Raw genomic sequence first — 18,120 nt, 5'->3', positions numbered from 1 at the left:
GTCCATGATGGAGAACAGTTTGTTCAGTGACCTCCTGTTCCTCACTGACTCAAACGTCTCCAGTTTGTGTCCAATGATACAAATTAGCTTGTTAATCCTGCTGGCATCCCTGGCACTGATGCTGCCCCCCAGCAGACCACAACACAGTAAATGGCACTCGCCACCAACAGACTGGTAGAAGATCTTCAGCATCTTGTTACAGACATACCTAGAGCTATTTTATATGGAAATGCCTTTTACTTATCCCTCAAAATGATCTCCAATCTGCTTAATAGCTCTTCTACAATAGACATGTCTGATTGATATAGAACAAAAAAAAAAATCATTTATTTACATTCATTCAACCAATTTTCTCTGACAGCAAGTCTTAAGGATACTGAACAATGAATTACAATAATCAATGCCATTATTGATGGGTAATACTTATGGATGAGATTTTAATTGTATCATTTCAAGAATGTCCATTAAAAGAATAAAAGGAATAAAAGTATCAAAAACAAGTGCTATGACTTTTGAGAACTGTCACTAGGTGCAACTACGTCGCTCCCGGTAGCTTGAGGCCAGCAAACATGCACGCTGCAGACTGAAACTCCCGGCAGCCACCAGAACTCCACCGCTCTCAATCCCCGGACTTTTAATCAATCACCTTTTATATATACATTTTATGTATGTAGTACATCGTAAGCCTTCTATTTCTTGAGTGTTATTTCTGTCTTGCGATTTCTGGGCTGCCTGTAGTAATGGTGAAATGAAGCTTTGTGTAGCACCTAGGTTGATGTTGTAGTACTGCTTTTCTGCTACCAATGACGTTCTGTCAGCTCAGACCAGTCTGGTCATTCTCCTCTGCTCTCTCTTATTAATAACGTGTTTCAGACTGTAGACTCTCTGGATGTTTTTGCAACAATCTGTATAAACTCTAAGACTACTGTGTATGAAAATCACAAGTCAACACTTTTTGCAGTACTCACTCCAGCCTGTCTGGTACTAACAAACATACCAGAAAGTGTCAGAGATCAATATTTTTCTTTATTCTGATGTTTGATGGGAACATTAACTGAAGCCCTGGTCCTTGATTTACACATTGTACTACTGCCACATTATTGACTGGATAAATGCAGCTGTACAGGCATTCCTAATAAAGCTGACTATGTTGTGCAAAGTGTACACAGGACTATCATACTCTTATGTGGGCCTTCCCTAGGCCACATATTTAGAAGCACACAAATGTAGAGGATATCTTTGTATGCCTTAGCATTACAATTTTCTTTCACTGGAACAAGAAGGCCTAGCCCTGACATGTTCCAGCATGACAATGCCCCTGTGCACAAAGCAGGCTCCATAAAGACATAGCTTGCTGAGGTTGATGTCTAAGAACAGAACCCTACTTAACTCTTAAGTGCCTATCCTTAATTATGCTCTTAGTAACTAAATGGGCAAAAATATTTGTTTTAATTTTTTCAAATATGATTTATGAATACATGGCATGGTAAAATTAAGAGCTGTTGCAAGATGCTAATTTAATAACTCTTTTCAACAGGACATGAACGTTTAGGTTAAATTTTGTTTTATGAATGTATAAATACTACTTAGAGAAGAAAAATTTCCCCAAGTAATTACCAAGTTGCCTTATTATCTTTTCAGGTTACTAACTACAGTAAAATTACATATAGTTCAATTTCAGTTCAGAATAAACAAATGCAGCTAATTACAGCATGATATGCGATGCCCTAAGAAAGCACTGAATTTTTCAAAATGAGGTAGCTAAGTCAGATAATTATAGTAATCTAAAGTCTCTAGCATCAATTCAATCTTATTAGGCTTTTTGGTTTTAGCCATGTACATTATGCTTTGCAATGTACTTCTTAATTTGTTAAAAAGTACATATAACATGCTTTGTATCAAGGCAGTTTTACTGCACATCATATGTTTATTTTCCAAAGACAATTCTTGTAATTTTCTTTATACTGACTGTTTTCAGATCTATAGGCTTGTGCATAGTTAAACTGGATATGTACAGAAAATATACAAACAACAAATCAAGATTAACATAATTTATCCAAAACATATTCTCATCAAATGTTCCACTGGACACAAGAGCTATATGACCAGAATAATTAAGCACATATAAAATACTAAAATACCCAATATAAAAGTAACCATTACTTTCAATCCATCAGCCTTTCATCTCTAATCAAGACTGAATAAACAATAAAAAACTCTATTGTGACTTCCCCATCCAAATAGATTTGGAGCAGGCAGTAACAGCAATAGGGTGGGACTGGAGGGAGAAGAGTATAAAAATATAGTCTCAAACAAGAAATAAGCACAAGACATATACATTAGTACTTATAGAGAAGCAGGAAAATTTTAAAGGTCTGTCGTCATGTTGAGATTCTCCATTATACTGTCTGTGTGAATATTTGACATGCATTTATTTTCATCCACTGTCTCTCCAACACTACCCTCCCCAGGTCTTGGATGATTTCCAGGTATGCAGTCCTCCTCTATATCACTTTCTTCTTCCTCCAACCCACTGCCACTGCAGCAGGAACCTTCATTGTCAGAGGAACTAGAGGTCTCATCTTCTGAGCAGGAGTACACTTCAGCCCCATGGAAAATGTAACGATTTGGAGCCTGAAATAAGTATTGTGAACCTGAAAATAGGAGGAAAAAAACCCAAAGTAATTGCTAAGCATCAGAGAACCCACAATAAATGTCATGACATAAAACCAATCAACTGACTACTCAAGAAGAGCATCTACCAAATGCCAGAAATGTAAATGTAATGCAGTAGCTTCTATGCACCAATTTACCACTTTTTCAACTTAACATTAAATCATGATAATATTCATCTTAAAATGTGTAATGTATTGTAAAAAACTGAACCTTACTTCCAAGGCGATTACTGATTGGACTCCGATAGGCTTGTTTCAACCAGCATTGTTTGCGAACATCATCTCTTTGATTTTTGTGCTTCTCTTCAGTTTTAATATCCAGCAACTCCCTTATCCCTTCTCTTTCTTGTGGTGTACTTGGACTTTGTTCAACAGCATCCAATGGTGCATTTTGATGAACATCTGAGGTTTCTAGGCACGGGCTTGGCTGTGCATTAAGACACCCTTCATTTTCTTGGGTTGAATGTTTCGGTAAACGTGACCCATTTTCTAGTTCAGACGAGGGTCTTGTGTCCTCGGCTGTATGAGAGGTGTTCAAACCCTCATCTTTCAGAAACTGTGGATTTGAACAAGAGTCTATAGCTGTTACGGTCTCTGATGTTTGTGCAACTGTCTCGTCGTTTTCTGTGAAAAAGTGTCCTTTATTTTGAACTTCAGAGGTTTGAACTTTCCGGTCACATTCCTGTTCAGATTGAGCAGATGGTAGAGGAGGAGGTATGTCTGTGATCTCACTTAGTTGAGAAGAGTTGTAGCAAAGTTGCTCAAAGTCACCACCCAGTCGATGACATAATTCATTAACGATGACATCACAGTCTCCCAGCAATTCTACGTCAAAATTCATGTGAAGCAGGGGCTCACGGTTGATCAAAACTTGAGGCACTTCAGGGGGAACAGAGCCTTAACACACAAAAAAAACAAGACTTAAACCGCAATTCCCTGAATTTATACTATATTATAAATAAGGCTATAAATACATTGTGGAAATTTGAAATACATTATGGAAATTTATTTAGATAGTCTCATAATATGCGGTTATCTAATCAGCCAATCATGTGGTAGCAGTATAATTGTTTGAGTATTACAGTAAATGCTGATCTGGGAATTTCACACAACAATCTCTACAGTCTACACAGAATTTTGCAAACAGAGACAGAGAGAGAAAGAGCGAGAGGGAATATTGCACCTGTTCTTTTTGCACTAGTCTTCAACTGTCCAGTTTCAGTTGACTGAAACCACACACACACAGTTTTGGAAGTAATCAAATGCCAAACATAGAAAAAAATGGAGGCATTAGGATTTGAGTGATTTTAACTGAGTGACTGTGATGGATGACTGGGTCAGAGCATCTCCAAGATGACAGATCTTGTACCCAAGGCTCATTGATGAATGGTGAGGAGAGGAGGCTAGTAGATTTAATCTCATCACAGAGAAGAGCTACTATAGCACAAACTGCTGACAAAGTTAATGCTGGCTATAATAGAATGGTGTCAGAACACAGTGCATAACGATTGGGCTTCACAGCTGCAGACAGGTCAGGGGGCCCATACTGACCCCTGTCCACTGGTAAGAGCAGCTACAATGACGTTTTTTGTTACATTTGGGTAAATTACACCCCTTCATGGCCATGGTACTTTCTACTGGCAGTGGCTTCTTTCAGCAGGATGCAAAATTGTTCAGTAATGATTTGAGGAATATGAATGAGTTCATGGTATTGACTGGCCCCCAAATTTCCAAGATCTCAGTCCTATCAAGCATTTGTGGGATGTACTAGACAAACAAGTCCAAATCCACGATTTAGCTGGGCTTGGTTTAAAAAAAAGGGGCTTCCAACAAGCCACTGGTGTTAATTTAATTGATGAATAATTTTTGTCATCAAACTTCTGTTGTTTAGACGAAAACAAGATGATAACTAAATAAAAACTAATGCACAAGGATGAAAACTATAACGACTTCTCAACTACTGACTCGTCAACTAATAAAAACAAGTTTAAAATAAGTGCCAGTACGACCAGCCCTCATGGACATTGTTTCTGCACAACAAAATGTCCACGCCTAGAAGAAATATAGCACATATAGACACATTTCACATTTGATGTGAAGGAAAATAAGACGCTCTATAATAAGGCCAGGTGAAAATAATAACTTTAGAAATTTAAGGGAATCTTAAAAAAAAAAAATGCATAGCCCTTTACACTTTTTATATTGTAGTTGACTAAATCTAAAATCGCCAACTAAAACTAAAGAAATGTATATTACTAAATGATGACTAAAACTAAAATTACATCTTAGTCAAAAGACTATGACTAAAACTAAATAAAAATTTGCTGTAAAAATTAACACTGCTAGCCACGATACCTTATATAGCCCAAGACATGTGAAGAATACAAGAGATTAGTACTTGTCATGTTCCTGCAGATCCAAAAATAATATAAAGTGGATGGGGTATAACATTTTCAACCATCCAATTTAGCAAACTGGAATCAGATTCCTGTCATTTGCTGCTGTAGCACATCCACATCAAAGTTCAACTGCTTTGTGCATGCGGAGATGCTTTTCTGCTCAGTACAGTTGTAAAGTGATTTCCGCTTCTTTCTCTGACCTCTCTTACCTACAGAACTGCTACTCATTCAAGTTCTTTGCATCAATTCTATATATATTCTAGAGACTGTTTGAAACTACCAGATCAAGCTTGCCCTTATGGTACTAACATCCATGCCATGATCAAAGCCACAGAGACCACACTTTTTCTTCATTTGGATGTAAACATTAGCTCAAGCTCTATACCTGTAACTGCATAAATGTTTGCACTGCTGCCACATGATTGCTTGATTATATAGCAGAATGTATGTACAGGTGTTCCTAATAAAGTGGACAGTGAGTGTTCAAACTATTCATTTACAATAACATACTTGGAATAAGAGCCACTGGCCGCACTTTCAAAGAGGATCCGATAACAATGAGGAGATCCACCTCATCCTTGTCCTGCTTCATGGCCCTATGAAAAGCTTCAGGAAGGTTCTCTCCAAAGAAGACAATGTCTGGTTTCATAATAGCAAAAGGGATATTAGGGCACCTTGGACAATGAGGAACAACCTGCAAAAAGAAATTTTAAAAATGATTAGAGCAACAATAGCTGCTTTTTTTCCTGTCACAGTATATACACCAAGAAAAGTAACAGTGATGTGTAATTTTCACAGCTGAAATAATTGACTAATCATAATATAAAACTGGATGAATTTATGACATTAACAAAGCTAATGGCAGAAAGTGGCTGTTTTTACTCAAGTAACTTGTTTTCATGTTCTCCATCATGTTACTATTAAAGTCTTCTTGAAATGGTGTGATCTACACATCACCCGACATATCAGCCATTTAAAATGGGTCACATCCTTACTGAATCAAAAGGAAAACTTCACAGCAAACCTAGCCTGGTGTTTTATTTTTTTTTACCAAACAACATTCTTCACTGTAGAACAAGATCCTAGATTCTAAAATGTTGTGTGACTGGAGGTAAGCCATATTGTTCTGTGGCATTAAAGGTGACAGGCAGCTGTAGGTTCATCACCAGCCGGCATTTGAATCCACTGAAAGGTAGCCCTTCAGCTAAAGAATTATCATATACACTGAACAAAATTATAAACGCAACACTTGTTTTTGCCCCCATTTTTCATGAGCTGAACTCAAAGATCTAAGACTTTTTCTATGTACACAAAAGGCCTATTTCTCTCAAATATTGGTGGACATTCCTGCAGTTATCATGCCAATTGCACACCCCCTTAAAACTTGCGACATCTGTGGCATTGTGCTGTGTGATAAAACTGCACATTTTAGAGTGGCCTTTTATTGTGGCCAGCCTAAGGCACACCTGTGCAATAATCATGCTGTCTAATCAGCATCCTGATATGCCACACCTGTGAGGTGGATGAATTATCTCGGCAAAGGAGAAGTGCTCACTAACACAGATTTAGACAGACTTGAGAGAAATAGGCCTTTTGTGTACATAGAAAAAGTCTTACATCTTTGAGTTCAGCTCATGAAAAATGGGGGCAAAAACAAAAGTGTTATAATTTTGTTCAGTGTATATAGAGAGAGAGATCAAAAGATGAATGAGAGTGTATCAGAATTTCTGCTTTTATTCCCTCATATTTAAACCTAGACATGATAAACAACTTAGACCACGTCAAACCACCCACATTTCCAAGCTTGCATCATAGCTTCTTTCAGGTGTCTCCCCTTTAGGAAATGAAATGCATGCTCAGTTGGTTTAAGATCTGGTGATAGTGATTGCCAGTCTTAAACCTCCCACCTTTTTTGCCCCTGTGAAGTCGTTTGTTGTGTTGGCAGTGTGTTTTGTCAATGTCTTTTTTGCATGATAAAATTTCTCCCAATTAGACTGTATGCACTTTCGGGTAAATTAGCAGATAATTCTGCTGTTACCATCATGAAGCCCGGTGAACTCATTTCAGAAACAGCCATACGAGCCCTAGCCATGACCATACCTCCACATTGCTTGACAGATGAACATGCAAGTTTTGGTTCATAAGCAGATCCTTGCTTTCACCACACTTTGGCCTTTCCATCACTTTGGTAGAGGTTTAATCCAAACTGGCCTTCCAATTTGTACTGCTAATGAGTGGTTCATTGCGATAGCTTCACTCTTGCAGAGTGGAGGCTGTTAGTGAGGTCACGGACTGTCATATGGGGTTCTTCTTCACATCTGTCACAAAGTCATTGACTGCCGACATTTCTCTTGCTAGATCTTGGTAGTTGAGGTCTGGAGGTTAGTACAGCAGTGGTTTCTTTATCAGGACATTCCATATTGTTGCATTGGCTATGCCTGATGCTTGGGCAATGGCTCCCAATTTTCCCTCTTTTCTCAGCTTCAAAAAGGCTTTCTTTTCTTAAATAGACTGCACTATGGTCATGTTGGTTTATCCGTAACAGAAATCTCACAGGTGAAGCCCAGGGCTCAAACCCAGAGAAGACATTCACAGCTATTCATTGTTTAAACAATCAATCTTCCAGGGCACACCTGGGCAACAAGAGACACCCGTCAGTCACATGTTCCAATATTTTTAATCACTAGAAACATGGGCAGGTTCAAACAAACATTCTAAGACATGTTCCAAGTTGTTTATCACATCTAGATGTAAAAAACAAGCAAATTGTGGGTAATCCTGAACTATAGTCTCTCATCATTTTTCTCAAACCCAAATGACTTCTGTGTATAGTGAAAAACAAATTAGCTTTTCAGCAGGAAGAAAAAATTCTAAAACACCCATTTTGATTTCAGGGGCATTTTGATAATTTAAGACTCTAAGATGCTTTTAAACAGGTCACCATTTTAACAGTCACTTTAACCCTGTGGTATAAAAAAAATGGTATTGTGTACAATATGCACCTTCTTTAAGAATAATAAAATTTATTCGATAAAAATAATAATGCATGTTTATAATGCATAACAGTCTAATGCAGACAATTTGCACAATATATTTATTCATAGTGAAAGTACCATAATCCGCCCCACAGAATTAGTTTTAGTCAACATTGAAAAGCCAGACCTGCACAATAAATATCTTTATTTTTAAACTTTTGTTGGTGAACTTTGGTTGATGTTAAATTTAATTAATGTTTAACGTTGAGGCATACTACTTAGAGAGTACATTCAGGAAAATAATGTAAATTAGTATAACCAATGAACTCATACCTAAAAAAAAAAAAAGAGTAACTACATATTAACTAAATTACTAATAACTAAATAGAATAAAAATCAGTTGCCTTTGTAGACTTTCAATAAAATATTTTAAAATAGCCACTGCTCTCATTTATAGTCTACCTCCCTAAAATTACTTGGCCTCTACAATGAAACATTTGCAAGATCTGATTTTCAGTGATCAGAAACAGTGACAGTGTGTGAACTTTAACAGTTTTTTAAGGCTTTAATATTACACTTTTAATGTTCACTTAATAACTGCTGTCAAATTGTAGACAAATGTCACAAAAATTCTTATAAATATAAAATTCTTAAAATATATTTATAATTATATCTTTATTCAACACTTAACTTATGGTAAATTTCAAATTATTAGTATAGCACTTTTATCAATAGCCAGTCACAAAGCAGCTTTACACAGATCTGGATAAAGCAGATGCATATTATGTGGCCGAGTAAACCATTTAAAAACTGTAGGAAACAATGGGCTGGCTTGTCTGTGTTTGCTCTGCAATGGCTCTTAACTACTCCCTTACCTGAGTCTACTGAGAAAGAAAAATGGTGGAGTTTTCCCAGTGCAGCCAGATGATGATGCCAACTATCCAATACTACATGTGACTCTCAGCTTAAAAGCTCACAAGGGCTCATTAAAAAGAATAATACAACAGCATGGACACTCTTGACCATTCTCTCAGCAGCAAAACGGTATGCAGTCTTGCGAATTATTGAGCTATCAGAACACGGATTAGAATAATGATGCTAACATAGACTGACAAAGAGCTGAAAAGACATGCAAATAAAATGACAGTAAAGCCAAGCCATGCTCCCATAAGTCAGTACAAGTTAGATTGCGTATGGGTGTATAGTGAATCAGCAGTTCATGAGATAGCAGGTAACACATAACTATTCTCACCTGTGTCTTATCATAGACAGTTTACTTGTGTGTATTTGTGTTTTCAGTAACTCTTGTAAGTGTGGCTCGAGAGAGAGAGAGGGGTACAGTTGGGGGAGCTTGAAACACACACATGCACGCACACAATGGAGCATGAACTTGAATTTTCAGGCGTGGATGCGTGTCTGTTTTCAAAAAAACACTGAAGAGCATGGATGGAATAAACACGAGCCCGGAGCTCAGCTAAGATTCCACCTGCCTTCTGAGTCTTTCTGCATGCCCACCTCTGCAATTTCAGCATGTGAAGTAGCAAAAAGATTATTTTGACACTTCAACAAAAACGTGTCTTTTCTACAAGCTAGCCAGTAGACAATAGTGAGTTGTGTTAAAACCAAGGTTCCCAGTAAACTCTAATAACATTAGTCTACTCTACTAATCACTCTAATATTGAGTACCATTTTAAAACAATAACTAGTAGAATCAATATTATTGATTTAACCAAGTACTGTCTTTGTATATTTACTGATCTAAAAGCAATTCTATTGTAACCAAATAAGTTACCAGAAGGAGAACATTATACTTTTCACAATTTGCGTGGCCATGTTGATTTGACATCACTTGGTAAACAGGGAAAGAGATAGTGGTTAATACCCCAAGGTGATCAGCTAAAATTGCATGCTAAGGGAGTGTTTCAGTGGCTTTTACCGGTTGTAGGCAAAGAATTACAACTTGTAACTTCACCTCAAATTAACTATAATGGTCTCACTTTTATGGTTTATTGATTAATCTTGCCTATAGCAGTGTGTTTAAAAAATGGTCAGTATGAGCATACTACTTATAAGACTACTTGGGTGAACTTAGTACAGGTTTTCTGAATACAAAAGCAGTTTTTTGTACAAATATAATGTATCCCAATAAGAGCATCCACTGTAGCAAGGATATGTGCACACTTCGATGTAAACTGTTTTTGGGAATTGTCACTCATGGGGTATCCATAAGTGACTGACATTAGACTAATGTTAAATTAATTGGATTAGATTTTGCTTTCTGGTCAGGAAGGTATCGTGCAAGAAAATGCATTATTTATATAATTCAAAACATTAATTTCATTAACATTCCTTCAAATATCTAGCTCTAGAATATTAGTCTAGGTAATTAAAAACAAAACACAAGCATATTCACAACCTTTCAATCACTAGTATAATATGTAAACCAATATCTAAACCAATGACTAAAATATGGATGGATGTCATAAGTGGGTGTAAAAGTGAAGCCAAAATGTCTGCTACACTACACAAACTACACTGACAGAATGGACAGAGAATAAAAGACTGAAGTTCTCCATTTAGATGATTAATTTACTGTAGGTGTTAGCGCTAGATTGAAACCACTGAGTACAGCAAATTTCACCTAAAAATACACTGCATTGAGTGGAAATGTTGACTGCTGTTAGCAGTATATTTACATTTAACAGTAAATTAGTATTTCAGCTAGCTAGCAAATGGTAGCTCAGTCTATTGTGACATGAAGCTATAAAATCCTTCCCTTAAAATTGTATTTAGAGAGACATGGAGGACCTGGTTTGTTACCTGAGCAACAAATGAGAAAGCACTTACTTCAACTAGTGGCTCTCAGTTCAGTGTATATTTGGCTAGACCAAAAACCATTTCACCTCCAAAAGAACTGGCCAAGAGAAGTCACTGCCTCTAATGAATATGGACTGACACTCCACAATTTATGGCCATATTAAATGTCAGCTAGCATTAAATGAAAAAACAAAATAACCCACTATCATAATTGGTGAAGGAAACTCATTTTTGAAGATCACTTTTTATGTGCAGTTGAAGGCCTTTTTAAATACACGTTATTCATTATTAAATGATAAACTTAGCATTGGAATTTTTCTTTTTTATAATAAAAAGGTAGCTTTTTGTTATTTATAATAAAGATAGTTATACCTGTCTGAATATATCTTCCCTTACGGCATCACAATCAACTTTGTGTTTACACACAAGGCAGGATGCAGTTGCAAAGGAACCTGGAAAAAAATTACATTGCCATAAACAAATTAGTCAATTAAATTAGCAATTAATTAACTGTATGAAATGGTGGCGCTTTGTATTTAGGTCTGAAAGTAATTCAACATTACTGCAAAGTTTGGACTAGTTGTGTGGCTGGTAAAGCTTTGATATAACACTGGTAGTGCTGGAATTTAGTAATTTCTGATTTTAAAAAATTCTGATACAAGAAGCATTTTATTGAAAATTCATCATATTCAAAATCATATTTGAACACAATATATGGCATCTAGTTTTGTATTCAAAATGATCTTGCACAACATCAACTGTATCATGAGTAACCGCATGCTATTTCAAGTCTAGCACACTACCTTCAAGTTAGCCATCTTCCTACAAGCGAAGTCTGATTTATACGGTCATCCAGAAATCTTTATATTGTATAAAATATACACTGTTGTGACAGACCAGGTTGTAATTCCTCTACCTGACCCTTAACTATTTTAAAAGGGATAGTTTACTCAATAATGTTTACTGCTTATCCAGCATATGGTTCAAAACAAAGCCCCACATACTTCAACCCAGTTTAATATTTGAACGTGCACCTTTTGTTATTGTATTTTTTTCTTCAAACCATGTGTTGCTTCAACTGGAATTTGAACAATTATTAAAATTATTAAAAGTATGACTCGAGGCTTATATTTACATTTCCATCATTTAGCAGAGTGACTTACATTTTTTATCTGAGCAATTGAGGGTAAAGGGCAGCATGCAGAATCAGGTCACTTTAAGGATTATCAAATTCATTAAGCAAAGACTTAAACAAGTGACAGTGAAGTACCTGTTCTGATTGCAATAACAGCTTTGACAGCTTTGAGTCATGATGCAAGAAAAATCCAATTGTTTAGTATCTAGCACTTGCTGGTGAATGACAATGGTAATATAATATAATTTGGGAAATGTTAACCATTGACATACAAGGAATAAAGCTTGACTGTGCACCTCATGTTGTTGTTGACCCAATCTCTCAGTGACAGCAACCAGCTTCTGAAGTGGAACTTTTTTCCCCCACAAGTAACAGTTGAATTGCTAAATATATCACCCCAACTCCCCGACTCAACTACCCCCACCCTGGTTAAGGGTAAAGGTAGAAAAACCTCTAAAAGCTATGAACAAAAATCATTAGCTAAGCAGTTTCTGTCATGTCTGTTGATTTGTCAAACTTCAAATGAGAACTATTCAAAAATGCCTGGGTCAAAACCTGGAAGTCATAGTTTGCTTCTTGTAGGATAGCTTTCAACAAAATTCTTACATACAGTACCACTCAAAAGTTTGGGATCACTCAAAAATTTTATTGTTTTCTAAGGAAACACACACAAAATTATTCTGAATAGAAAATATAGCAAAAGAAGAGAACATGCTGATATGTCAGAGTTAGAAATAATTATTGTGATGGAAATGAATGTTTTCTTCAAACTTTGCCTTCATCAAAAAAAACAAAAAAAAAAAAACAAACAACTTTTTCAGCAATTATAGCCTGGGCATTCTAGCTGTCAATTTTTTAAGATAATCTGATGAGATTTCACCCCATGCTTCCTGGAGGATGTCCCACAAAATGGATTTGCTAATGGAGTCTTCCTCCGTAGCTGAAATCAAGCTGAAATATGCAAGTGATCCCAAACTTTTGAGCGGTAGTGTATATTGGTGTGATGGTGCTCTGAATAGATGGCAAATGGCAAAGACAACAGCAAGTTTGTATATTAAGTAAATGGCTCTGCTATGATTTCACAGCTAGCTAGCTTTTATGTAAGCAAAGTTGGGACTAGGTCACATGGCACTGAAGCATGTGTTATTGGTGGATTTGCTCAGTGCAAAAAGGAATCAAAAAATGGTGACTTATTATTATTTAACCCAGAACCCTCTTTAAAACACACCTTCTATCAGTCAACTAAACAACAATTCACTGTTCAATAGCATCAAATAGGGCATGAAATATTACTTTTTTTTAACTGTATAATAAAAACTTAGACAATCAACAAAAAGACTTGCAGGTTCAACCTGTAAATCATAATCAGTGTATTGGTGACTACTCTAATGTGACCTTTACATATTCAAAATTGAAATCAACATACCATGACACTGCATGACCCTTTGGACTCCTGCAACCTGCTCCAGAGTGTCAATGTTCTGAGTGTAGTTCCTGAGAATTTTCTCTTTCTTATCCAACAAAGCAATAAATCTGTGACAAAGTGATGGCCGAAACTGTCCAGGATAGATTTCCTACAATAAAGGGTAAAAACATGCTGTTGGTTTAAAATCTAATAGTCTACAAAACAAGACAATAGACAGTATACAGACCTTCGCAAATTTAAAAAAAGGCCTTGGATCCCTTTTGAAGTACTCAATATCAAACATTGCTTGAGGATCTGGAAGGTCTGGAAAATCTACAGCAAGTCGAGCATAAATCCCATCTCTTGACCTAAAATCAGGTATTCCACAGGAAACAGAAACCTGAAAACAGAAAACAGTCAAAATAAAAACTCTCCTTCCATCGTACATGGCATTACATTGCACATATATTGCATTTATACTTAAATTTCAGAAGCAGACTATAATATATTTTTTTTATCCAAATTATCTTTAACACTAATCAAAATGGCAATTCTACTTTTATTACCAATAGCATTGAAAATCTTTTGAGATATGTGCACATACTCTATATAATCTGTACATTCATTTAGTTATCCAGTAAGTTACTCATCACAATGCATAAAATCCTGCAGATACAGGTCAAGAGCTTCAGTTCCCCATCAGAATAGAGACAAAGTGTGATCTCTGTGACTTAACAGTGGCATGGTTTTGGAGCTGGATGGGCTGGTTGGTTTAGTACAATGCTGATCTCCTGAGATTTTGCGCGCACACAACACCTAAAGTTTACACAAAATGGTGAGGGGGAAAACAAAACATTTGGTATGTAGAGGGTCTACACGATAAAACACTGTGTTGATGACAGAAATCAGAGGAGAATGACCGAACTGGTTTGAGCTGACAGAAGTCTATAGTAACTCAAATAAGCACTCAAAGAACACACATCACATCAAACCTTGAGGTGGATGGGATACAACAGTAGAAGACCACATCAGGTTCCACTCCTATGAGCCAAGAACAGGAATCTGAGGCACTATGGGCACCATGATAGCCGCAGGACTCACTAAAACTGGACAGTTGAAGAGTGGAAAAAGACCATGTTATTATTATCTTTTTTTTTTTAACTGTCCATGCTTTTCTGGTCACCATGGTTGTAAAAAGTGCTTATATGAGTTACTACATCATTTTTGGCAATTTGAAGAAATCTAGCAATTATTCTCTGACCTCTCTTATATAATGCTTAACAGTTGCCACACTGTTGCTTATGCAGTGTTCTTTTGTTTATTGCACTATTCCAGGGGATCAACAGTTTCTGAAATATAATCAGCCTATCTAGCACCAAAAACCATACCACACACAGACAACAATCACACTTTTTCCTTTTTCTGGTATTTGTTTTGAACATGTCCTGTATCTGGGTGATTTTTTTTTTTAAATCATTGGTCGATTATTAGCCTTTGTCACATAGTAAAATTCTTTTCACATATCACATAGAGAGGGTTAAGTTCCTTGCTCAATGGCCCAACAGTGGCAGCTTAGCTCTGCCTGGGACTGAACCCCTGAACTTCTGATCAGTAAATTGTTGAGCCACCACTGGCCTGATTAAATAGGTGCATAAAAGTGGACAGTGAGGGCATAATGTAGAATATATAAGTATATGCATTTGCATATATGACATTCTAAACCATTTAACTGAACTATGAAGTATTCTTTCAATTACAGAATCTGAGAGCATTGCCTCTTACAGAAAGATGCCTTTTTAAAGAGGCAAATCATGTATTTCCTAAACTGACAATTATCTCTGCAGGTTTACGCCAATGACAAATGAGATTAGAACACAAAGCTAATGTCTACAAATTAAGCCAAATTGATCATGACATGTGAAAGTTTGCAAAACTACTAAGGTGACCACTAGGTATAATCAAGCATAATACATAAAGGATCTAAACTAATCCCAGTAATTTAAGGAAGTGTGAAAAATGCAAATATGTGATTATTGATCATCTTTCTTCTAGTAGCTCCTGGCAGCTAGGACAGAACATGGAAAAGTCTTAAAAATTCCAACTGAAACATACCCCAGCACCAGTCAGGACAAGTATCTTTTTGCAATCATTAAGCAGTCTGGTGACATCTTCTATGGTGTTAATATCTTTTCGTTTCTTTCTCTTAGGAGGCTCTGAGATGTTGAGAACAATCTGCCATAGTGTCATGTCATCAAGATCAGGTGGAATGACAGTTTCTGGCAGCAGGTCATTTAGAATAGTCCGTGGATCAGTCTCTCTCATTATCTGTTGTTGAATAAAGCGGTAAGATCCTAACAAAACAAAACATTTAGAAACTGTTAAATTAATACTTTACACCACCTGGTATGACTCAGTGCAGCATTACATCAGTGTCCTGAAGCATTTCAGTGCTGTAAATTAAAAGCACATGATAAACTGATTAGTTTTATAGATGACCACCACCACCTAGACATACCAATCCGTGGCTGGGGAGTCCAGTCACTAGAACTGGCATGAGAGGAGCAGTCATCATCACCAGCTAATTCAGGTGAATAAAATCCATTGTGGTGAACACCATCATCCAAATAACCTGTTTCTGGAATGGAAAAAAACATGTGATCAAACAAATGAATTATTTTCAATTGCAATACTTGAAGTGCAGCAATGCCTACCATGACTTATAACTGTACTAATAAGTGGCCTGAAAAACTGGGATGGAAAAAAAGGAAAATTATGTTTATCTTTGTTTACTTCTCCTGCTATATCACTTGTGGGAAGCTGCCGACTTCTCAAAATCTCAAATGTCATTATTGCCTGTTTTTCGACATATGAAAGATTTTTAAAGTTTGTCGACGACGTCTTCTATACTGTTTATTAGATACTGTTAGATTAGATACTTTATTAGCTAGCAAGCCCAACCAGATCTCTCCATTACTTCCTTCCCATGCTAACGTTAGCATTATGGTAAAGCGGAAGACGTCAAAATGTTGAATCCGCCAAACACAACAATCAAAGTTTGGAGCTTTTTACCTAACACCTCACTTTCATGTCCAGACATTAGAGTCTTATCTGCGTTAGAGTCATCTTCTGTGAGCTCGCAGGGCTCAGGCTCATTGTTGTTTTCCTGTACAGTCTCCGTGGCCTTAGACACCCCCATCTCCGGCTCTGCATCTTGTGGCCGTGATGAACTTTCCTCCGCACAACTCCTGCCCGGCACATCTCCACTGGTTATTTGTCCTGGAACACAGTTCTGAAGAAAGCTACACCGTGGTTTCTTAGGGACCGGCTCACTTGTTTGATCACGGTCGGCTGTAACATCGACCGATTTACGTTCCGTGTCCGCCATCTTTCAAATGCGCGTTTAGGCCGCATCCCCCCACCCCCTTACGTCTCCTATAGCGCCTGGCTGCAGAGTTCCTCATCCTCCCGCAGAAACAAAGTCCAGGAAATGACGTCATTTTGTTTGACGGAATCGAATGCCATGGCCGACATTATAGACTGAAAACCTTTAATAAAGCAGTTTAATTACGGATCCAGAAAAAAAATCTTCATAATTATATGTATATTGTATTTGAAGATTTGTTATGGTTTTCTAATGCAATTAAAAGTTTCAAATCTGCAATTTAATTTACGGAATTCGATATAGAGCGAATTAGCTCTAGCCTGCTAATATTACCGATGTACTGAGAGCTATTGCAGTCTAATGCAAAAAAAATCGAGTAATAGAAGTTTTCTTTAATGTTAAGTAAAAAGGTGTGTAAAAAAGGTGTGTTGTATATGGTTTATATGGTCCCTCCAGCAGGGGGCTCACAACTCCCCCCCCATCACCCTGCATACCAGCAGCTAAATTCAATTCAATTCAATTTTATTTGTATAGTGCTTTTAACAAAGAGCATTGTCTCAAAGCAGCTTTACATGAGAAACAACATAAGAAAGCAACAAACATAAACAGACAGACAGACAGTCCTAGATGTTATCCCAAGTGAGCAAGCCTGAAGCGACTAAGGCGACTGTGGCAAGGAAAAATTCCCTTAGATGGTATGAGGAAGAAACCTTGAGAGGAACCAGACTCAAAAGGGAACCCATCCTCATTTGGGTGATAGCGGAGTGTGAGATTACATTGTGCATTTATGTGTAGTCAGTTGTGTGATGCCGATACAGCATGTGTAGAATATTATGTAAATTAATAAGGAGGTTGTTGTCGTCCACAGCGCTGCTTTGAATACCCCAATCCTCACAAAGCAGAACCCGGCTGGAGCTGGTCCATCTCCGGATGCCACTGGAGCCGGCACAGTCTCTGTATGCCTCGGGATGGGTAGAAGAAGGGAAACAATGGAACAGCATTAGCGTAGCTGCTGTTCATAATATTAGCAGCACTAGATGATAATGTGCATTTAATCAGATGTACTTGAGCACAAGGTTATGGGATGTGTTAAATGTATGCCAGGCTAAAGAGATAAGTCTTTAGTCTATGTTTAAACTGGGAGACTGTGTCTGAGCCCCGAACACTGTCAGGAAGGCTATTCCAAAGTATAGGAGCTAAATACGAAAACGCTCTACCCCCTTTTGTGGACTTTGATATTCTGGGAACTACTAAAAGTCCGGAGTTTTGTGATCTTAAAGAGCATGGTGGATTGTAACGTGTTAGAAGACTGGCTAGATATGTTGGAGCTAA

The 18,120-nt window shown here is 37.1% G+C and overlaps 1 protein-coding gene across 1 annotated transcript; it reads right to left on the bottom strand.

Moving 5' to 3' along the window:
* Nucleotides 1-1,610: 1,610 nt before the first annotated feature.
* On the bottom strand, nt 1,611-16,859 carry sirt1 (sirtuin 1). The gene is made up of 9 exons (XM_058385732.1): nt 16,476-16,859; nt 15,922-16,041; nt 15,519-15,757; nt 13,654-13,806; nt 13,428-13,575; nt 11,239-11,318; nt 5,585-5,768; nt 2,892-3,572; nt 1,611-2,654 (listed from the first exon to the last, which is right to left on the bottom strand). The coding sequence occupies exons 1-9, from the start codon at nt 16,789-16,791 to the stop codon at nt 2,368-2,370; spliced, it is 2,208 nt and encodes a 735-aa protein (XP_058241715.1). The 5' UTR covers nt 16,792-16,859; the 3' UTR covers nt 1,611-2,367.
* Between the last annotated feature and the right edge of the window lie 1,261 nt (nt 16,860-18,120).

The sequence above is a fragment of the Hemibagrus wyckioides genome, linkage group LG03, assembly GCF_019097595.1.
Source record: "Hemibagrus wyckioides isolate EC202008001 linkage group LG03, SWU_Hwy_1.0, whole genome shotgun sequence".
NCBI lineage: Eukaryota > Metazoa > Chordata > Actinopteri > Siluriformes > Bagridae > Hemibagrus > Hemibagrus wyckioides.
This window is presented reverse-complemented; position numbering and strand designations above follow the sequence as displayed.